At 43.2% G+C, this 23492-nt stretch overlaps 1 protein-coding gene across 5 annotated transcripts in view; it reads left to right on the top strand.

Annotated features, from left to right (window-relative positions):
• FYN (FYN proto-oncogene, Src family tyrosine kinase) overlaps positions 1–23492 on the top strand; it is a 143492-nt gene that overhangs the window by 109411 nt on the left and 10589 nt on the right. For 3 of the 5 annotated variants that reach the window (XM_055809862.1, XM_055809861.1, XM_055809863.1), the window contains 6 exons: positions 3760–3909; positions 7869–8033; positions 12289–12468; positions 14305–14381; positions 14484–14637; positions 22921–23052. In XM_055809862.1, the coding sequence (XP_055665837.1) occupies positions 3760–3909; positions 7869–8033; positions 12289–12468; positions 14305–14381; positions 14484–14637; positions 22921–23052 (858 nt within the window). Of the gene's footprint in view, positions 1–3759; positions 3910–7868; positions 8034–8500; positions 8657–12288; positions 12469–14304; positions 14382–14483; positions 14638–22920; positions 23053–23492 lie in introns of all 5 variants that reach the window. The other 2 variants (XM_055809865.1, XM_055809864.1) reach the window with 1 other exon arrangement.

Genomic DNA, 23492 nt, shown 5'->3' with positions numbered 1-23492 from the left:
TTGAGGAGAAAACCCGCAACTAAGTAAAAACAAACCTGGCCATTTGTCAGTTAACCAGCAATCCAAAAAAATAGCTGTGGGAAGCATAAGTCACTAGAATTTCTTCCATGTAAGTTCTGAAGTCTAATGATGGCTCATGTAATTAAAGCACTGACTTGTGAGTGCTTTGATCAGAGCACACTGTCAGGTAGAGTTAGCATGCAAAATGGTTGGGGTCATGGCTGGTAAAGGGGTTTAAAGAAGTGAAGCACTACTTCCCACTCCTCTCTAGCTGACCTATCTTCAGATGCTGCGTTCTGTCATCTAAAATTGTAAGTCTTACACGTTTGACTCCTGCAGTGGCTGGATTCTTCCTTTGCTGCCCATAACTTTGAAGACTGTTTCTGATGCAAAATCTGATTAGACATGCTGTTGTTTCAGACAGCTAATTTCCCATCTTGTCCCCCCACAGCTTCCTCATATCTTATACAGCAGTGAGGCATTCTCACCAGGAGCAGGACAGGCTCTGACTTGCTCTTTTTCTGCAAATAGCCTCCACCTGTTCATTTTCACCAACAGTTGTTGTGATGTGCATGAGGAGGAAGGCTTCATTCCACTCTGTGCCAAGTTTAAAAACTCACTCATATAGGCACCCATGGATCCTAAAACCAAACACAACGCTGTTTCTCTAAACCGCATTATCATCTTAGTCTGTGTTCACCATTTTTTACAGAGTGATATGGGATATGTTTTGTAGGGCTGTTTACTTAGCTAAGTCAGCTCTTTATTCTAGAGTTTCTTGTGAGACACACAAGTGTTGTGGAAATGGAGTAATCCATCATGGATGGACTTACAGCAACAAGCTTAATTTCTCTGCATTTGAACTTAAGGCTTTCTACATCTTCAAGCTAAGTTTGCCTCAAAGCCATTAGAAAAAGCCAAACATGCATGGTTTTTGTCAAGAACGCCTATTTCCCTTCTCATCGTCATGGTGTTTTGGCATGTTGTTAGAAGAAAATAGAGAGAACTTGATGTTCATGAAAGAGAAAAAGTCAGCTGGGAGGGCTCGAACGGTGCTTTCTGCCATAAGTCTTCTCAAAATGCCTTACTCCAGCTAGTCATCTTGGGCTTGAGGCAGGAATCATTTTGTGACCTAAAATCAACCCTTCTGCTTTAAATAATAACAATAATAAAATTAGTCAAGATCATGTTAAAGATATCATCATGGATGACTTCGGCATGAATTTAACCTCCCTTGATCATGGTTGCCTTCTCTTCTTACTTCCAAAATAAATCATATGGAGCTGGCTTTTCATTTTTTCAATGCCTGGCTACCCAGGTACTTCATCAGCTCTTGTCTGTGTAAACCTTCACCTGGTTTCAATCTCCACCCTCCAAGGCTGTCTGGTTTTAGGTTTGTTTTTTTAAAAAAATCATTAGTATGATATATTGTAACGTCGTATTTCTATCCAAGTTTTTATTATGTGTATCTCTTCTATTTGAATTTATCATCAGATAATAATGAATAGTATAAATAACCAACAGCCTAAATAAATGAATAATGAAAAATCCGTCTTGGTTCTTGGTTTTGTCCAGATTTGGAACTAAAGCTCCAGTCCTGCAACTTGATCTGAGGTCAGCGGGGGTCCACAGAGGGCCACCCACACAGCTTTGATTGCAGACCAGGAGCCACAGATTGTTTACATTTTCCTAAAGAATCTAAAATAGTGACCAGATAGGCAGGGAGCGTGACTAAAGAAAATACAGCTGCTGCCAGTGGATCAAAACTCACAAATGCGGAGGTGGAGAACATTGCCTGGAAAATTTTGAAAGTGGGCTGTACAACCCAGAGTGGTGGTACAAAGCATGCATAAGATATGCTTGCAAATCCCCAAAAAGCTTTGAACTCCTAGCTGAGAGAGATGTACTTACTCCATGGGAGAGCCTCCTCAGAAAAATATCCTAAACAAACAGTATTTTTCTACATTTAGAAATAAAAACCTTGTCACCCTTAGGGTGTCACCCATTCACATAAACCAGAATCATCTGTGTAAGTGCTGGCTATTTTCTTCCTATTTAGAGGACAACAACAGGGAATTTGAGAAGTCCTTGGAGTCGGGGTGTTGACGTTCCGTTCACTGCAACTCCCTCAGGAGTGAGCCACCCGCCAGTGCAACCTGTTGTATGTTAATGTGGTCAGGGAAACTTCTTCCTGGGGAGACATCCAGGAAAGACATCTTATACCAGGGACCTCAACCCCCTGACTGTAGGGAGTTCTTTAAACCATTTCACTTCTTCAAACCAGTTCACTTAGCTGGAGGGGGTTCTGGAGGATGTAAACCTGTCAGGTGTGTTAAAAAGTTCCCTGACTTGGGATAAGCAGCAGTCAGTGCTGTTTGCTATCAAACCTGTAGGTAATCACTCTACCTTTAATGTTGTCTGAAATTGTCTGCTGGTGGGTTTCCTTTCCTGTCCTTAGCTGACATGGTTACCAGTGAAAGCAGCCCAGGCTCCAAAATGAGGACCTTCCTGTGATCTCTGCACTGCCATCACCTCCAGGTTTTTTTCCTTTTAATGCCTGAGTTACCTTTGAGTAAACACAATATTCATCTGAGCCACGATTGAAGACTTGTCTTCTCCACTGCCTTTGAATTGGCCATGCTTTTGCTCAGAAACTGTATTATGCTGCAAAATGTGGCTTTGCTTTTGACACTGTGGAGGACCGAAGCGTGGGTGTCACTGTATGCAGAACAGGATGCTGCTTCAGATTAAGATACCTGAATGTGCAGGTCCGCACGTAGGTCACCATGCTCTGTTTAAAGTCAGCAGGAAGCTGGCATTCAGTTCAGCTGCCCACAACTGCAGACACCTAGTGCTCAAACCTGTGTTACACCATCAATATCTACACTGCCGTAACACTCACGGAAACTAGGCTGCGAGTCAGCAGCTCTAAGAGGACCAGAAGCTTATGTATGGGCATCGATATCAAGCCCATAGCCCACCTGCAGATAGCCACCATGACACCTAAAACTAGATCGAGCCCCTCAACTGAGGTTCCTTTACCTGGCCATGAGCATCCAGAGCCATTTGAAATGCTCGCAGGGCATCCGTGTGGACCGGACAAACATGGCAGCCTGTGGGAAAACTGCCAAGCAGGATGTCCTGGGGCATCTTACACAGCACTTAACCCCTGTGCCTGGGCATCTGAATCCCACCAGTAAGCTCTAAAGCTCCAGCATGGATTTGGAAAGTGAAATGTGCAGTTCTTGTAGATCTCCCTGGTGTACAGTCTTCGTGTAGTACCACCTTCCAAAGACTGTGGCGTACAAAGTATGCTAATTTGGTTGTTTAATGTTTGTAGAGAGGTTTGGGATCCATCTGGGTAACAACACTACACATACATAAAGTCATTATTTCCAGTGCTTCCTATGAAAATCTTGGTATTTACCACCCACTGGCATTTACCTAAAGTATAGTATTTGCAGTGTCACCTGACACTTCGAATAGGAAAAGTCAATTTAACAACCTGAAGCAGTAAATGTTAAAATGTGAGTTTTCATTTACACAGAGCTCCTGATTTCTTTCTAGCAAAGTGTGAAAGGGACATGGTGTGAACATCTGTGATACTTCACTGTGTTAGATTCACTTGTTCTTTTTCAGGTGCAGTAAGCATTTTTGTGAAGCAATTTCTCTTTCCCTTTATAACAACTGACTAGCAAACCAAAATCTTTGTGTCTAAAAGCTACTTACAATTTTTTACTTCTCCTTTTCTTGGAACAGGTGCCTATTCCCTGTCTATTCGAGACTGGGATGATATGAAAGGAGATCATGTCAAACATTATAAGATCCGTAAACTTGACAATGGTGGATATTATATCACAACTCGGGCACAATTTGAAACTCTTCAGCAGCTGGTTCAGCATTATTCAGGTAATTTTTCAGATAATACACAGCACTCTCAAGTATTTTAAAACAAAAGTGTTTGCTGCTGAGCTGATATATGTATAAGACGCCCTAAAGAGTCATTTGAGCTATGTCTCTTGCTTGTTGTAATGCATCTTCCATTATCCCTTTCCCATTACAGTTATAAATGGCTTTGAGTGCCGTTCACAGTGTACAGCAGCAGAGCTTTTAAAAGCTAGCACTCTACTGAGGTAAAGGTTTTACCTGCTCTCCCTTTTCTAAGCAAGCAGAGTTACTGAATTCGACTTGCACATCTCAAAGCATGAATTTCCTGTGCATAAGCGAGTGCTAATATCTATCATTTTGCAGCACACTATTGCTAATAAAGCAAACGGGGAATTGCATTGTGGAATTCAGTCACTTAAAGGAATGACCAAAAGGTTTGCATATATTACCTGACTCAAATTTTCCCATTGGATTTGTGTTCAATGTGCAAAGTATTAACATTTGAATTACAATCACTCTCATTGTAAAAAATAAATATGGCAAGGTGGGTGTTCCTTTATGCACACTGTTCGTATGCACCTGCCAAGCTCTTTCTTTTTTTTTTTTTTAATTCCTGTGATTAAAATGTGGCATGCCCTATTCAACCTAAAAGTGCATCCTGCTGTCACTGGCAATCGGTGTACAATAGATACAACTTTAAAGCCTTCCAAACCTCTGCTCAGGCCAAGCAGTTCTTACGTAGAAGACTACCATGCTTCTCAACGTGGTCATTTTTTAAGCAGAAATTTGTATATTGAATTATTTTGCTTTTTTTCCCCTTCCTTTAGCCTTTTATAATATTAACAGATGACCCCAAATGCTTGCTGCTCAAACACTTTTCATAATTTTTACTTGGGAAATCAACTTCTCTGTGGGGTGTTTTTCTGTATTCTTTGTATTCTGTCTGCTGTATTCTTATGCTATTCATACTAGACATCTGGCTGTCTTCTCCGCCCAATTTCTGATGGGTGTATGCTGCCTGGGAAAAATTCTAATTGTTTCTGGTGACTCTACATTCAACTAAGCTAAATAATGTATAAAACCTGACATCTAAGGGAGATAATTTTCAACTCCACTATACCACCTGGTATACATCAACTTTTAGTTTTCTGTGGTCAGATTATTTGGGTGGTGTATTTTCCATGCACAGGTGCAGAAACAAATAGCTCTGGAAGCAGCCATTTCTGTGCAACACAGAGGTGTAATCAATAGCATTCAGGTAGGGTAGCTCAGGGGGGCATGGTACAGACCCAGACTCAGGTGAGCACAGGAGCCCTCAATCCGTGCCAGCCCCAGCTGACTGGAAACGTGAAGGCTGCCTCTAAGTGGGAGGTAGATTAGCACAACGCCTTGTCAGTGCCTAGATTTACTTCTAGGGAGAGCTCAAAGATGCCCAGATGACTCCCTAAGATCAACATGGTTCCTGAAGAACCACTGCTGAGACCATAGGTCAGTGCCTTCACAGCAAGACAGGTATGCTCTGCAGCCCACCCTTCATCCCATAGCTGTCCAGTCTGGAGGATCCCCCTTGTCCAGGAAGCTGGAAACCAGGCCACCCAGGCAGACAGTGTGGGGTTTGGTCTCGTGTAAGCAGTCCTGGGCCAGGAGTTGGAGGTACAAGGTGTACCTTTGTACAGACACAGCACAGGTATCCCTGCGCTGTGCCCCCGCAGCACTGCCGAGTACCCGGATTACCCGGACTTCCCTCTTATCCCAGCTCCTTCCAGCTGGATAATAAAGTTAACTGCAGTGTCTGGACTTTCACAGATGAGATTTACAAATGACAAATATTAAGATCCCCAGGGTATCCTGACATCAGACTGAAGTTTAGTAACGGCATGCCTAGAGCTGGAGCAGCCTTCACCCAGTCCCTGACAGCCGGCCTGTCAACCATCGGTTTCTGTGCTAAGTCCGGGTTTAACTGGAGCATCAGCATGCCAACCTGTTTTTTCTCAGCTAAAGGAAAGGAAGGAAGTCTTAAAAAACCTCCAGCTTCTTTTTGCAGCTGTCCAAACTCATAAGAAAGCTTCCCAGATATAATCCATATTTTGACTAGTCCCTCTCCTAATTTTCCCCTTGGAATTATCTGGGAATAAGACACGCCAACTGGTCAGCTAATCTTCCCTGGTTTGTGGTCTTTGTTTTCTTGCTACAGGAGAGGCAATGAGGCCATGTCAGGGTGTCCGTAGGGACTTCCCCACCATCCCACAACATTTCACAGAATGACAAATTGGTCAGGGCTGGAAGGGACCTCTGGAGGTCATCTCGTCCAACCCCCTGCTAAAGCAGGTTCTCCCAGAGCAGGTTGCACAGGATCATGGCCAGGCCAGTTTTGAATGTTTCCGGAGAAGGAGACCCCACAGCCTCTCTGGGCAGCCTGTCCCAGGGCTCTGTCACCCTCAGAGTAAAGTTTTTCCTTATATTCAGATGGAACCTCCTGTGTTGCATTTGTGCCCGTTGCCCCTTGTCCTGTCACTGGGCGCCACTGAAAAGAGCCTGGCCCTGTCCTCTTGACACTCACCCTGTAGATATTTGTCGACATTGGTAAGATCCCCTCTGAGTCTGCTTCAGACTAAACAGCCACAGATTACAGCCTTTCCTCAGAAGGGAGATGTTCCAGTCCCCTCATCATCTTCATAGCCCTCCACTGGACCCTCTCCAGCAGTTCCCTGTCTCTCTTGACCTGGGGAGCCCAGAACTGGTCACAGCGCTCCAGATGTGGCCTCACCAGGGCAGAGTAGAGGGGGAGGATCACATCCCTCAACCTGCTGGCAATGGTGCTCCTAATGCCCCCCAGGATCCCACTGGCCGTCTTGGCCACCAGGACACAGTGCTGGCTCATGGGCAGCTTGCTGTCCACCAGAACTCCCAGGTCCTTCTCTGCAGAGCTGCCTCCCAGCAGGTCATCCCCCAGCCTGTACTGGTGCAAGGGGTTATTCCTCCCCAGGTGCAGTACTCGACACTTGCCCTGGTTGAACTTCATTTGTGCTGAGGACATAGAGCTTGGTGTAGCACGGAGCTTTAGTGCTTGCCCACCTTGTGACGCTGAAACAAACTGTTCATCTGCCCAGAAAGATATCTTGCACAGGAGAATAAAGATTATGTTTGAGTCTGAAATACAGTTGCAGTTCCCCACCTTGTTCCGCTCTGTTGCACCTGTTTTAAGATGGAAGTCACTGTGCAAGCTTTATGTTGTAGTCTGCTTTGTGCAGCGTAGTATACTACACAACAATATGTGTGTATGTATGTATTTTTAGATATATATCATTAAGTTTACTCATGCAAAAACATCTTGTGATTTTGTCACAACCCAGTCCTCTGTGAAACTTTGCAAGAAATAAGTATAGTGAATATGCCCCAAACGATGTAGGATTGGCTGCATACACTAATAAAAATTTGCTCTAGAAACAACAGCAGAAAAAGTCTTTTACAGGACACCTACAAAAACACCTTTTCACAGAGAATATAGAAAATATTTTTTTCCAGAATACCTAGAAAAAAATCAAAAATTTGCCAAATTTTCATTGCTGTGATTTTCAGAAAAAGTAAATCTTCTCTGTGTTTCTTTTCCTTAGTACAGAAACAATCGTTTGTGACTTACAGATGATTTTTAAAAAGTTATACTGTACTATAGTATAACAGTTACTCATGAAGTTGTTTTAATGCAGCACTGTGGGAGAAGGGAAATCCTGAGTCCATAAGAGAAACCATTGGTGGTCACCTTCTATTTCAGGCTGTGGAAACAGAGACTAAAATATTCCCTGTTCTGTCTCAAATGAATATGTTTCAGTGTTCAATTTCTAATCTTCCAGGATGCTTTGTGGTATGCAACTAACAGCTGTTGTGAGTAGCATTGTTTTTATGCTTACTGTTTTTGTTTCATGTCACACTTTTTTTTCTTTCCTCTCCTTTGCTGTTGGCTTCACTTCTGGCTCCATCAGAGAGAGCTGCAGGTCTTTGCTGCCGCTTAGTAGTCCCCTGTCATAAAGGAATGCCAAGGCTTACTGATCTGTCTGTCAAAACCAAAGATGTCTGGGAAATTCCACGAGAATCCCTACAGTTGATCAAGAGACTGGGAAATGGGCAGTTTGGGGAAGTATGGATGGGTATGGAGCAAAATAATTATTCTAAAATAGCTCTCTGTGTGGGGATTACAAGATGGAAGGTGAAAATGTAGGGCGTTGTGACCCACAAAAAAAGAAAGAGCAAAGCTCAGACTCTTGGGAAAAATGTCTTTGGAATCATGTCTTTGACTTTGAAATTCTTTAATCTTCAACTTTCACTGTAATTGATGGCAAAAGAAAAGTGAAAATCTATGTTTCCTTGGAAAGTTTTGATTTTGACAAATTACCACTGTCTTAATAATAAATCAAGGCTTGCATAGTAATCTATTAATTATACCAAGGAGCCTTTTCCTGCAAGCTAAAAAGTCCTTACCTTCAGTATCCAAAAACCAGTGTTTGCAGATGAACTTTAATGCAGCACTGAGAGACAAATTACCTTCCATCTTTCTCAATGCATGCATAATTTTGGATTATAAGTGTGTTTTTTTTATTAATTTCCTCTCCTATAGAGAAAGCTGATGGTTTGTGTTTTAACTTAACTGTGATTGCTACGAATAATACCCCACAAACTGTTGGATTGGCTAAAGATGCATGGGAAGTTGCACGTGATTCATTATTTCTGGAACAGAAGCTTGGTCAGGGGTGTTTCGCTGAAGTGTGGCGTGGTAAGGCAGAGAATATATTTTGCTTTGGATGGATCTTTTAAGGCCCTCTTGGCAGAAATAAGCATTTCAAGTAGAGATCTTAAAGCTACAAGATCAGAATAGTATGAAATGTTAGTCTGTGTTGCCTAAAACAGTCAGACCTAAATACAGTAATCCACAGGGAAACTTCCTTTCACTTGTACATGCTGGTATGAGAGATTAGGGCATTGAACTTCATTAATCATATTGGGTTTATTTGGGTGACTACACAATTGCTAGGTATTAAAATAGGAATTATGCTAAACTTGTAAGGCAGAATGGCTAACCAGAAATTAATCTGGTAAGTAGACATTTTTCTTTTCCTTGTGTGTTTTAGCACTGATGGGATCAGACCCTGAAAGTGCCTCCATCTGCCCTCCCAGTTTAAAAATAATGGCAAGTATCAGCAAGCGGATATTGTCAAACTACCTTTCCCATCTACTTCTTTAAGTCAGTTTTGAAATTTGTATCTGCAGCAGAACCCCATAACTTGATGTAGGGACCGGGGACAATAGAGGCAAGGCTTGCCCAGCCCAGCTGAACCCCTGCTTTGAAGTCCAGAAGGACTGACATTTTCCAAATCTGCTGACATTGTTTTCTGCACGCTTGCCAGCTTTACTTATTCCCCTCCCCCTCCCCCCCCCCCCGCCCCCTCTATGGCCCTCATTCTTTTAATGACTATAAACCAATACCAAATTAAAAGATATATAAATCTTAGTATGGCCATAGCATTGAAACAATATAGTGGCCATTTAATGAGAGGTGGGCTAATTTTTTTTGCCAAATAGCATTCTGAGTAGCCTCTTTAAAATGACCGCTTCAAATAAAGAATCGCTATATGTTGTTTCTTCAGAAAAATTTGGTGGAGCAGTTTGGCCGCTCTTTTTGTTGCAGTGTCACAAAAGTATGTACAACCAAAATAACCAGCAGGATCTCCTGGGTTCTTGCAGCTTTTTTCCATTGCAAGACTACAGCAAGGAGCATGGCAACAAGTCTGTGAAATCTGTAGAATTTATAGACTAGAAATATAGAAATTTATGGAATTTCACAGAATTATAGTTGACCCATTGCAAAGAAAGCTACCTGTGTTTTCTATTAGCATCCCCAGATAACTGCAGTTTCACCTTCTTGTTCTCCATCTTGAATGCATGTGAGAGTTTTGATTTGATGTTAACATTTAGTGGTCAGCTTTGTGTGCCATAGATCTTAAACTGATACCATAAGCTAAAGGAACAAGTTAAATTAAAAAAACCAAACCACTATCGTCTATGAGAAATAAAGTGCCAAGTGCTAGTACCAAATATGTCAGAAATGCAAAAATTTTTATTACAACGATGACATGTTTCTTAAAGCAATATATCATAAAAATATGTTAACAGCCCTGAAGCTTTACCACATTGGAATAGATTAACACAGCAAAAATTAATAAAAAATACATTAAGTAGTAACTAACTACATATGGGAGGAATTCAGAGGGAAGTCTATGCTAATTTTCTATTAGAGAGAAACATACCAAACCACAACAAGTAAATTTAACAATTTAAGCTCAAATCTGGGCTGAGAGGATAAGTTAGCCTTTTTGTTTTCTTTTCTTTTTTTAACTGGAGAAGTTAATAAAAGTGTTTAAAAATAGAAAACACTTCCTGGTAACAGAATGGGTCCTGGGATTTTTGTTAAGGCAATGCAAACAGATAATACACAGTTAATCATGTTAACACGCTAGGTAAAATCCTAGTTTATTCATGCCAGTGACAGAAACCCTGGTGCCTGTGAGACTAGAGTTTCATTCCTCGTTCATATTATTTGTGGTACCTCTGCAAAGTGGCCGTGACCGACAGCACTCTGCGGTCCGGAGCCCCAGCGGCTCCAGATAAAACACGCTCCCTTTCACCCTTCAGAAAAAATTTAGGCCGCCCTGCTTGAAATTAGGAGGTGAAACCGCATCCTTCCCAGTTTACACAGGAATGCCACTAAAGCCAAGTCCTGCTTCAGCTCTGATTTGAAGGACGGAGTGAAACTAAGACCTCAAGAGTCCTCCTCCAGTGTGCTGGGGTAACAGTGGTAGTAACTCAAGGCATTGCTCCACCACTGGTAGAGGTGACAGCAGCTGGCGCTGAGCTGCCAGAAGAAAATCAAGGCATAGTGAAAACCAGACTTGCCCTGCACACTTCTGGCTACACGCCACAAGCCCCCCCACCCCAGACGGTGCTTGTGAGGCTTGGGGGATTGCCCCTGCCACTCCTCCCCTGTCCTCAGCTGGGTGGGGTGGCAGCTGGGACCAGACCACCTGCACAAAAACCAGTCCAGCTTATTTTGTGTTCTGGCAGGTTGCAAAAGCTCTTGATGACGTTATTTTGGGTTAATCGGTTCCCATGCAGCAGCTGAGTCTCGGTAGCCGTCAATGTGCTTTTAACAAAGGCAATCCAGGCTTATTTTACACATTACCTTTTTTGACAACATCTTTATTTATAGAAACTAGACCCGAGTCTGAGTCTTCATGTACTTTGTAGGCCTTCTGCTATCCTTGTGTTTAAGTGCAGCGGAGTAATTTTTACTCGATAGGATTAATTCCTGAAGTCATTTAGTATTGTTCTGCCTTATCACACAGCAGCTTCCTATCAACAGGTCACAGGTCCCATTCAGAGCCATTTCAGCCCTGGCTCTGGAGCAGGGTTCTGGCAAGTCTGGGCAAGGGACAGCCAGAAGGCACTAGGAAAGTGATATTTCTGCCCATTTTAATTTTCCTTCCTTTCCCTTCCCCAGTCCCCTTTCCTCCCCCCAAAAGCTGTTAACGTAGCTAGGTGTTTGGGGTTTTTTTTTCTTTCCACTCCTCCTTCTCCCCCTTGCAAATACCAAAGAGAAGCCCCATCTCTTGTGGGATGCCCTGCGATAGCCTTCCCCAGCTCTCTCCAGGTCCTTGTGCAGGCTTTCAGGTGTTACAGAAGGCTTGCTAGATGATGGCTGAAAAATGATGCACCTTGTCCATTTCAGTGCTGACTGTAAGTAAAGAACAAAATGAAGTGGACAGGAATCACCTCATTTTCAATCGGCAACAGCTGGGCTTCTGGGCATTGGAGGGGAAGGAAAAAGATGCGTTTCAGTTTGGAAACATGCCCATGTTTCTAAAATGAAATCAATTCAGAATTTGTTTCTTGGGAATTTTTCTTAGAATATTCTTTTTCCTCTGACTCAGAACAAAAACAAAATGTTAAAATGTCTTGCAAATGGAAAGTTCTGGGTTTAACGAGTTTTGTTATCCCAGCCTGTGACTGGAGCTGTGTTGTTGTCTGTAGCAATTACTTGTTAGCAAGGGAATACATGAAGATGGGTTTCAGCAGTCCCATGTTTCTTACTCAGAGAAGGCTTCTGTGGACATCAGTGGAAACATTGTCTGAATAGAACAACGGTGATTGTGCCCCAGTGCCAACGGGAATATAATAAAGACTAAAATATGAGGGAGGCGTGGGAGGAATGTAATGATAAGACAACATGGGAAACCACAGTTTAAAAAAATAATTATATTAAGTGTCCTTGCTAGTTTATTTCTTGGTTACATTAGGCATCAGGCAGAAAAAGGAGCGGAAGATGTTTAATCTAAGTATCTATGCTTGTAGGTACGTGGAACGGAAATACTAAAGTGGCTATCAAGACCCTGAAGCCTGGGACTATGTCTCCAGAATCCTTCTTAGAGGAAGCCCAAATCATGAAGAAGCTAAAACACGACAAATTGGTCCAACTTTATGCTGTGGTATCTGAAGAACCTATCTATATTGTCACGGAGTACATGAGCAAAGGTGAAGCCAGAGCTGCTGCCCTTGATAACAATATTTTTTCTTTACTGGTGCTCCTTGAGGATACAGAGGGAGGTGCATGTATGATGCATGAACAGTGTGTGAGGAAGGAGAGAGGGAGCAGGAAGCTAAATTCACCTCTGGCTTCAGAAGAATTATGAATTCATTTCTGAACTGGGCCCAAAACCTGAAATCTACTAGATGTACGAAGAAAATTTGCACTAGATGGGGAGGGAGAAGTTGGTGCAGCCTGAGTGGTTCCAACTGCACCAGCATCTGAACTGCCCTGACAAATAGAAAATTGCATTTTCTAGCTGTGAGTGATATTACATGGTGCTTCCCAAGATGCTAGCTTTTCCTGGCACCAGAATTCATATGGCATCTTCTTTCAGTTTACTTATTGGCCTAAGATTTCTGCTGTTTCTTTTAGCAGTCCTGAGTTCTGTCACATGCACCTCGCTCTCAGATCACAATTTAATTTTCAGTTGACACCATTTATCATTTTAATACAGGATTTGCACATATGATTCTTTCCGTCCTCTTTCCCCTTCCTTTTCCCCTTCTCCTTTCTCCTTTTCTTTAAGCTACTTAACTGGTAACTATGTAGTAAAATGAGAAAAGGAAAACTTCTCACTCCATCAGATCTCCAGCAGGGGTGCTGAGAGCAGAGCAAAAAATCTGCTTGTTTTGGAAAAGCAAATGAACCAAATAGGAAACATGAGTTCTCACAGGGAAATTTCATTGTACATTGGAGGATACACTCTGAAATTTTAAGTGCATTTTTTCAGTCTATTTGGAGTTGATTTTTATTTTCCTGGCAGGTGCCTGCCCACCTCCCTCCTCAGAGGCATCCAAGCCCTGACTAACTCACACTTTAATCATATGTCTCAGTGACAAGCATGTGCTTTTTCCCCTTAAAAAAAAAGACTTCTCAAAATCCTTCTGAAGTACGTGGTTTATTTTGGCTTACTTTCCTAGTTTTTACTGTAACATTTTACATCTTTGGATCTGAGCTTGAGGCTGACAATTTATCAAGGGAGAAACGCCTAATCATCTGTCTTTTCCCCTTATTTATTAAACCAATTCACTGACCTTATTTAAAGGAGACTGCTGCACTTCTCTGTTTGAATACAGAATTGGGAAGGGAGCTGTAGAATCCTAAGCTTTTTTAAAAAGCTACAGGGAATCTCCTTGCTTACCCTTGCACAGAGGAGCTACGTTCTTACAGCTTTTGCTAAAATTGCTTTAATTTGATCTCTGCTTTGTCTTCTCTAGTTTTGCATAGTGGTCTTCTAAAATAAATGCTTCATGCTACATTTAGTTCTGGGTTACCTAAAGAAGGAGCACTACTAATTTCTAAGGAAAATTAGCTTTTGTTAATGCTAGCCCCTTTGGGCTTACGAGGCTCCAGGCTGACCTTTCTTTTGGAGCAGGTTGAGCTGGGATCTGACTTTTTCCATAGCTTGTGTGCCTTGGAACCGAGCTGATGCTTTGCAGCTAGCTGAGGCCTTTAGAGAGCAGCAGGTATGTAGTTTCAAAGAGTGCTGGAAAAGTTAAGATCAGCTTTCTCAGTAATGGTTAGAAAAATTAAAAACAATGTTGTTTCTTTCCCTGCAACTCTCTCTGGACTAGTGACATATTCTTCTGCAATCCAGCCTTAAAGAGGAGTGAAACAAGTATAATAGGAGAATTCTAAGATACTGTGGGGTTTTTTGAAACTGTCTACTTGAACTTTCAAAACATTGCTTTCTGTAATACTGCACATACTGCTACACCTCCATCTTGATGAATAGCCACTTTCCCTAACACCTCTTTATTCTGTCAACTTTGCATTTGCAGGGAGTTTGCTAGATTTCTTAAAAGATGGAGAAGGAAGAGCTTTGAAGTTACCGAATTTGGTGGACATGGCAGCCCAGGTCTGTCTTCAAATATTGAGCACTTAGGTGCATATATTTTATAACCCATGTATGTCCGAGTTCATTTTAAAATGCACCAATTGTGCTTCATGCTTCTCACAGGTGGCTGCAGGAATGGCATACATCGAGCGAATGAATTACATACACAGAGACCTGCGATCTGCAAATATTCTGGTGGGGAATGGCCTAATATGCAAAATTGCTGACTTTGGATTGGCAAGACTGATTGAAGACAACGAATATACGGCCAGACAAGGTAGATACAGCAGCAGGTGTAGCACTGAGTATTGTTCTTGTGACAGGGGAAGAGTGGAACATGGCTTTGTAAAGTTCTCTCTCGTATGCTTTGGGTTGCTTTCAGTAAATCCTGAACTCATATTAACTCCTAGCCCAGAACTTCGCTGCTGAATGCCTGTTCTAAAGAGAACATCTCATGTAGTTGTCTTCCCTTTAAGTACTGAACAAAATGAAACAAGGATGATGAGTGAGAGCAGAGGTGGGTGAAGTGACAGTAAAGACAAAATTCTCATGGTGGCATAATAAAGAAGATATACTTACCAGCCTTGAAAACCTGAATGGGGGAATCCAGAAAAGCCTATGTAAGCTGTTTCTTTCATAGTGCGCCTTCTAGTACTTACTAACCACTATCAACACCGCTGTACTATTGCTGTTCTTATTTCCTTTATTTCAAACGGGTCGAAGAATTGTGTCGCTATGCAATGGAGCTGTATGCAATGGAGCTGTCTTTCTGAGCACTATGTTTTCTTTGGGAACTTAAAAAGTTACTGTAATAGGAAAGCCGTTTTCCAGTGCCACACGGAGTGCTGGGGAGAGCTGACCACTGATACACTATAAAAATGTATCAAAGAGTATTGTAGCCTTTTTTTAAAAGCATGTGTGTGTTCAGACTGAGCCATGACACAGGCTCTTTGTAGTTAGTCATTCTTTACAAGTCATGCTTAGTTGTCAGATGTTGGTCCAAGTCTGCAGAGCTACAGTTTTGTTCTCTTTCTGTTGGCAGTACATTGGTAGTGCTTGCTCAATGTGTGTCGGTAAATGCCACTCCATCCATTTCAGTGCCAAAGCCAAAGAGTGTCCCATTAAACCCTGCTGTATGTCATCAGAAAGCACAGGTCCGCTAAGTACTTCATAACCTGCATTTACCCCTGCCTGTTGGGAGTTTTTTCTCTTGACCAGACGTCCCTGTTTCAGCATGGATTTTGCCATCAGTTCTTAGGCAAGAGCTAACCTCTTTCTGTAACTTCCAAGTGTTGACAGAAGGAGACAGAGAGTTTCCAGCATCCCTTGTCTTGGCCTGGAAGCAGCAGCTCTGATGCCGTTCACGCCCCTCCAAACTGCTGTCAGCAGTACCTAGTCACAGGGATGTGGACCACAGGCTGCATCCACCCTAAAAGCTGCCCACTTCACATTTGGACAGTGAAGCCTGATTGTTTGGGGGAGGGCCTTGAAGACCCCATAGGAGGTACTAATGCAGAGTATTAACCGCTACTGATTTCAGCCTGAGGGTGGGAATTGCTCCTTGCTAGTAAAAACAGCCTCGTGTTATTCTCTCCAGAGTAACAAGAGTATCTGTGGACTCTGGTGGACAGAAAGCTGCCTGCCTGCCCTTCCCCTGTGTAAAATGAGAGTTTTCCTTGAACAAGGCAGCTAGATCCAGTCTGCAAAAAGGCTTTGAAACAGTGTCCTATGTTATCTCCGTTTGTCTGGTTTGTTGCTATGTCTTTTGTTCCCTTTGGAAACCACCCAACTTATATTTTGACATGACTAATTATTTGGTTTAATAGACAAGTATGTGACCTACTTCTAGCCAGATCTCTTCAAGCTCCTGATCCCTAGGAAATCCTCTGATGACCTGTTTGCTTCCTGCTTTAAATCTCTCAGAACAGTTTTGCCTTCTTCACATGTTAGAAAGCCGTGAAAACCCACCTGGCTGATGTTAAGGAGAAGCTTAGATTTTTTAAGAAAGTAAAAATTGTTGGATTTTTGATGGGAAAACTTTGAGCTGAGAAAAGCATAACGCCAGGACTGGCAGGGAGAGGGAGCCTAGTCACAGGTTATCTGTTGCCCTTCTTCTGTGGCAGAAATAATTTGTATTGTGGAAAAAGTGTCTGGGAAGGGAGAAGTAGTTTGGCTTTTAACCTGCATTGCTGATGGTCCAGAGATCTGAATTGTGTTTGCCTGGCTTCATCTCATGGTGCAAGTATGGAGAAGTCACCCATCCTTCCCAAACAGGCTTAAATCCTTTGGAGCTACTCCTTTAACGAGAGACCCAAAAAGCTGTAACCACAGGCATCTTCTGGAAAGGTTTTCCTGCTTTCACTTATGCTTTTTTGACCCTATCTTAAGTGGTAGCTTGTTCTAGGGAGGGGTGAGCAGCATACTCTCAATTTACATTTCATTGCAATTAACCTGGCTTCCAAGCCAGCTGGGCAGCCAGGGTGAGCGTAGGAGCTTTAATTTACTGGGGAAGAAACATGGTTTCTGGAATTTTTCTTCAAGTGAGATTCAGTCCTGGTTTGTTTAGTTAAAACTTCAGTTTGAGCATTGCGTGGTGGAGACCACAGTATCAGAAGGAAATGGTTGCCTCTGCTTGTTTCCCATGACCTATTACTTCAGCCTCCAAGGGGATGCATCTGGGGACTGCTCTATTTATCTATCTGACTACTGCTTCAGTGGGAATTTTGACACGGGAGCAGAGCCTGGCCAGCAGAGGAGAAGGGGATGGGGAGCACTCCAGACTGGCAGCTCCTGTGGGAGAAAGGAAATGTTTTGCCTTACAAAATCTGAAGTTGAAAGCCTCTGGTCACTCTCTCCTCAGCAGTTGTCATTCTCTTGGCTTGAGTGTGTTAGTACAGAGCTTATTGTCAGCGTGGGGAAGAGGTGGTTTTCTCCAGCCTTGCTTGATCTCCTACTCCCTTCCCCCACTGTCACTTTTGTCTCCGATTAAATATTTTGAAAGGAAACAGATGGGGATGCTTTGAGCCCCAGCGGGCTAAAGTGCAGGATTCCTGAACCTATATGGGTATTACTCAGCCTGGTGGTAACATTTTACTGACCAGTTTATTTTCTTTTTGGTTTGAACAAAGGAGGCCTGACTGCTCCTGATTTATGAGAGGTAACTAAAAAGCAGTTTGTTGTCTGCGCTGCCATTTCTCAGCAATCATCAGGAAGGAAAGAGATAGTCATGGCACTAATGATTTAAAGTGTGTGACTAGCAGCTATACACTGCCGTTAAATAATATAAAAAAAAAAGTTCTTGGCTTGTAATGAGCATTTGGCTTCTCTTGCTTTTAGAGGAAGTGAGTAATCAAAGGGGAAAAACACGCCTATTAAAGTGACGCCCATTTTAAAGGCTACACTGGTGGACTGTATTGCAGCCTGCACCATTGGGGCTTGCTTCTTCTGGCTGTTGCTGTTGCTGTTGCAACATCTACACTCCCCCCCCAGCCAGTGTCAGGCATTCAGCCTTGTTTCCTTCCATCAGTGATGGTGCGTGGGTCAGTCCTGTAAAGCAAGACTTAAACCTCCTGCTGTCCTACAGGACAGAGAGAACCTTCCCATCACTTCCAACACAGGATTTCCCATGCAGTTCTGCTACACTTACACTGATCTGGTTAGCAGCTATGCAGAGTTTTGGCCAAGCACATGGCATTTTTGTGGAGAGTGCAGAGTGCTCCACAGAGCTGCTGGGGAAGAGTTGTTACTATTCTAAGCAGTAGCAGCTGATACAAATTTAAAATTGCCTTAATAAAAAAAAAGAAAAAAAAAAAGAAAAAAAAAAAAGAGCAGAGTTATTTTCCAGGCCATGTTTCTACTGCATACACTGGCAGCACTTGCAGCAGTGCCGCTCCAAGCACACATGAAACAATAAGGATCTTTCTGATGCCTTCCAGACAAGTCAGAGCTATTTTGGGAGTGCTTGTACGTGTTTGTAAACTCTCAGATCGTTTCTGCCTCCTTAACACTTAGAAATATCTCCTTCCTCCCCTGCTTAAAAACAAGTGATGCTTCTTATTTTGATTTCCTAGAAATAAGCAGGGATTTTTTCCCCCTTCCAGGCTCTCCCCAGTCCTTTTGTAGAGACTTGGCTCCCAGCTCACAAACTAATCAGATCTCTTTTGTTCGCAACTGACTGCTGCGGGCTGTAACGTCCAGGGCTTTGTTCTTCCTCTTTACCTGCCATTCCCTGGGCCAGCCACGGAGTGCACAGGAGGAAGGACTCTTGCTTCTCAACAGCCAGCCCCCAGAGTCCCGGAGGGGGGATCACTGATACACTCCTACAGAGAAGCCATCTGGTCTGCGAGAAGGGAGTGTGTCCAGGTCAAGAGGAAAGGCAAGGGGAAGGGGGGCATGCAGGCAGAGGGTGAGAGGGGTGTTTAGACCGGCAGTTCCACCCCTTGTCCCCTGCTTCCCGGGGAGGGGTTCGCCTGCAGAGCCTGCTTCTGCTCCTTGATGTTTTGCCAGACTTGTAATTTCATGTTCTTTCTCACAGCACAAAAAGTGTAATTGCGCAGTCCCTCCCACACGGCACTCCTCATTGCCTTCCAGGGCTGACTCGTTTCCTGTTACATGCTTGCTTCAGCACTTCGGTTTTACCTTTTGTAGCTTTCTCTTTCCAGCCCCAGAAGCAATTTGATGCTGCACTACATTCTCTGGTCACTAATTCAAGAGTTCCCCTGGTTCTGGGGTCTTAGAGCTTGGGTTGCACTGGGTTTGGTTTTAAGGTATGAGACGAAGCAGCTTTTTAGGATTTCTGTAAGCAGGATCATTATCAACTGGCAGTGGCTCTGGGGCATGAATTTCAGAGGTTTCTGCTTCATTGAGATTTAGGTCTGAAAAAACAAAGCTCTGAGGGATTTTTGCTAGCCTCAGAAGAAACCATGCTGAGAGTTGTACATCAAGGTCACTCAATTATCCCAGCCCCCTCTGCTCCTTCTCATCACGTGGCCTGCTTATAGCCAACAAAGAATTAAGGCAGAGCCGTGAATTGATTTTTCCCAAGGAAATCATCCTGGAGGATAACCTGTGTGAATACCTGGGCAGAGCTGGGCAGAGGTCCCAAGAACAGGGCTGACCCTCACAAAAATCCTCTGAGGTAGGAGGCAGGGCTAGCTGCCCTAACAGTAGAATGTATGAGCCGCTTTAGCTTGATGTGGTTGTGAGCAATGCAGAAACTCAAAAAAGGCTTTCCCCAGGCTGAAATGCTTCAAAAAAGGCACCGAGATAAAAGCTGCAGATTAGGACCTCACTTTGGAGCAAAGACAGGCTATCCTGACCTAATGAATGTGGTGTGCGGTTGGTTTGTACGCATGGAGTACTGACCTGCTAGTTTGTCATAAAAGAGTTCCAGCAAAAAAAAAGGTAAATCCCCCGCACTGATGTAAAATCTGCCTTCAAAGTAGGAGATAGGCTGCCTTGTCAGCTGGGGTAATTTAGCTTATCAGATTTATTAACATGCTTGTCAGTAATACGCATTTTATCTGATGATCTGATGCTGTAATTTGTTTGCAGCACAAAGTCAGCTTGTTTAATAAGCTGCTGAAGTCTGGGCAGAGGGAAGGGTGGGCTTTTTAATTGGTGTGTTGGAAAGAGAGTGAGCACAGAGACTGTGTGTCGGTCAGGAGCCATGCTGGCCTGTAGCAGTAGCAATTCGGGGGGCTTCAGAGCAGTGCACTACCCTGTGTCTCCAGTGCCAGACATTAGATGGAAGGCAGCACCTTGGGAGGACCCCTGTTGGACACACACACATGCACACCCCCGTTCACACAAGCTGTGTGTGATCGCTTTGTGTTATGGCAGTGCGTGTGTCGTACCTGCAGCTGTGCAGGGGGCCAGCCTAGGACGTCCTCACTGGCCTCTGCTCTCCCCTCACTGATGGCTCTGCCATACTGGATTGCAGATTCTTTTGGACCATGTAAACCATGAGGCAGGGCTCTGCTAGCGACCTCTCTGCCAACCTTGACTTTCCCTTCTCCCTATCTATCACTTCAAACCAAAGTTCAGGAAATGCTGCACAAAATGCAGAACGTGATTTTTTATTGGTTGTTTTAGCCAGAGAATCACCCACAGCAGGGGCAACATAGAGATGTAGTGAGTAGCTACCCTGTTATCAGAAAATCCATAGCACAGACCATTTGTCTTCTCCAGCAGTGCTCATCACAGTCCAATGGGGCTCGTACTGCTTTAGCTCTCAGGAAAAGGGATGTGCTAGAATTGTCCCCCCTTCTCACCTACTTACCTTGCTTCTCATCTTCCCATGGTCCCTTGAGACACTACATACTCACTTCCCAGTACCACACAGGCCATAGATGAGGAAGGCAAAAATACCAGGGGAGTTGGCCACAAAGGAGTCTGAAGACATTTCTTTCCTCCAAAGATGAGTTGTAGTTGGTTGCTACCTTTGGATCCAAGGATGAAGCACAAGGGAATTAGACCAGATTTGGATCAACTTCTCAGAAAATCACAGCTGTTAAAAAAAAAAACAAAATTGTTGAATAAATGTGTGTAACGCGAATGAGCAAACCCTCATGCTTGGCTATCTCACATACCACCAGCCAACGTCCAAGCCTTCGGGCTGCTGGTGAGCCTGGAGCTATTCATTCAGTTGGCATTGTGTGTGTGTGTGTACCATCTCAGCTGCGTGTTTGAGAGAGCAGAGGGATGTTGGCCCTCATATTCATGGCATGCCTGCATAAGCCCATCAAAAGCCATGCACTGTAGGTCTAGGGAACCCAGCCACCGGGTACATACAGCATGCAGTTTTTCCGAGGATTGTCAAGGGATGCATAGCTGCAGGATCTGCCGGTGGCTGGGGGAGCCAGTTGCCAACCCCACATGACTGCTGGTGCTGGTGAGGCAGGGCCAGCTTCCAGGACAGAGGCTCAAGTGATAGCAGGCTGCTGCTGCAGAGATCTTGGACATCACGGCCAAGGTGGTTTTTAAGAGAAGATGAAGTTCTGTAAATGTTGAGTCTTGTAAACTAAGATTGGTCCCATGAAGAAGTGTAAATTAGGGAGATTGACAAAGCCAGGCACCAAAGTTTTAGCTCCTGCCTGCATATCAACTAATGAAAATACAGAAGAGGCAGACTTTATTGAAAGTGAGTAGACATCCAGAAATCCTGTAGCACCTTTGAAAATCTAACCATTGATGTGTTGATGCTTAACTAAAGTTCCTGACTTTAGGGATCTGAGACTTTGTCTGGCATCTTTTAATTCAGCAGGACTTACTTGAGCAACTGCATTTTTCCCTAGAAAAACGTATTTGTTTGAGTAATATTCTCTCTTAGGATCACTTACATATAGAGCAGGAAACATTTTAGCACACCTGATATTTTACTAAGTAAGGAGATGAGAATTACCATGTTTACTTTTTACTCTGAGTCAAGTCAGATTGTGGCTTATAGCAGAAGATAATGGGGCATCAAGCACTGGATGTGACGGCAGAACAGCACCAGCAGGGAATCGTAAACAGGGCTGTAACTTCACTCCCTGAGAGTGATTTGTCCATGTTGTTACACTTTCCACACTCCTCCTGAAAGCTAAGGGAACTTTTATGAGAGGGTGGTGAGAAGTCAAAAGTCAGTCTGTTTCCAAATTCAAGAGTGTTTGTCACTAGGGATCGGCAATAAGCAATGCAACTCTTTTGCCCCGTATGTTAATACAAGGCACCAGGGAAATGTCTGCATACTTTTTTGTACATACTACAAGTTAATTATTACCACAAGACTTTTCTTTAAAGTCATACTGAAAATATTTTCCCTAAGAAAACAGTAAATGATTGGAAAAGCAAATAAATCAGTGTTTAAAGGCTTGTTATCTTACCATCCTTACCACAACTGGCTCCTGCAGGCTCTGATGATGGATGAGCACATAAGAACTGCACCTATTTAAGGCACTACAGGGTTTTCAGTGCCAGGAGCTTAAAGTACACTGTCGAGTTATAAATCACAGGCCAAAGTTGTGCCTTGACATCACTGCACTCAAAGCAACTCCAATGGCAGTATTATTTTTAAGGCCTTGCATGTTGCTAATGAAGTAGTAGGTTTGTTCTTAATTTATGTTTTTGCCATGTTTGTTTGATTTGCATTTTGCTCAGCTTGAGCATGGAAACTGGGAGGTACATTTCCAATAAATCTCACTTCTGTTCATACGTGCTAACTGTCACTTGCAAATATCACAGGGTAATGCTAATTTAAACATTTTGGGAGAAATATTTTCTATTATGTTTGGCTTATTAGGTTTTCTTTTTTTTCCCCTTTATAAAACTTCAAACCTGAACTAAAAAGTTTTAGCCTTCTCTTGGGATGTGGGACAAACCCACCCATTCCCTGCTAAGTCTTTCCTTCTGCCCTGCGCAGACACCTGCCTGTCCTCTCTGACTGTGCTTCACAGAGCTGTTTGTTAACACTTGCCTGCAGATCTGTCCACCTGCACCTGTCAGAGCACAACAGTCACCTGCGAACGGGTACTTCCATTCTGTCGCTGTTCTGATTAAGGCTCATTTATTCTTTCATTAGGTGCCAAGTTCCCCATTAAATGGACTGCTCCAGAAGCGGCATTGTATGGAAGGTTCACAATAAAGTCAGATGTGTGGTCTTTTGGGATCCTACTGACAGAGCTGGTAACAAAAGGGAGAGTGCCATACCCAGGTAAGAAAACAGTCTAAACCCTGCTTCGCCCCAGGGAAAGAGTGGGAATGAGCCATGCGCTTATATTGGAATGTTTACTTATTTTCACTGAGCTCAGAGGAGGGTGGTTATCATGCGTAAGTTTCTCTATGCTTGAAAACAGTCCTGACTCTGCAAGCGGCTGTGTGATGGTCATGATAAAAATGACAAGAGGACAGAAAATCCAACATATCCATTTCTATTTTTTTAATTGTTCTCAATTCAATTAATATCCTTTCTAGCTAAATAATGAAAGCAAAGTAAAATTACTATACTGCGGAGCAAACAGCTCTCCATAGTATTGCATTCACTTTAAGATACCAACAGTTAAACTCCCAGAATGGCATTACTCCATTTATCCTGTCAGTCTGGTTCTCTGCAAGGTTTGATGACTGTCTGAATGTCTGGTATTACCAGATCTC

Source organism: Falco peregrinus, chromosome 7 (genome assembly GCF_023634155.1).
Source record: "Falco peregrinus isolate bFalPer1 chromosome 7, bFalPer1.pri, whole genome shotgun sequence".
In the NCBI taxonomy this organism is placed as follows: Eukaryota; Metazoa; Chordata; class Aves; order Falconiformes; family Falconidae; genus Falco; species Falco peregrinus.
Note: the sequence above shows the minus strand (reverse complement) of the source record. Positions and strands in the feature narration are given on the sequence as shown.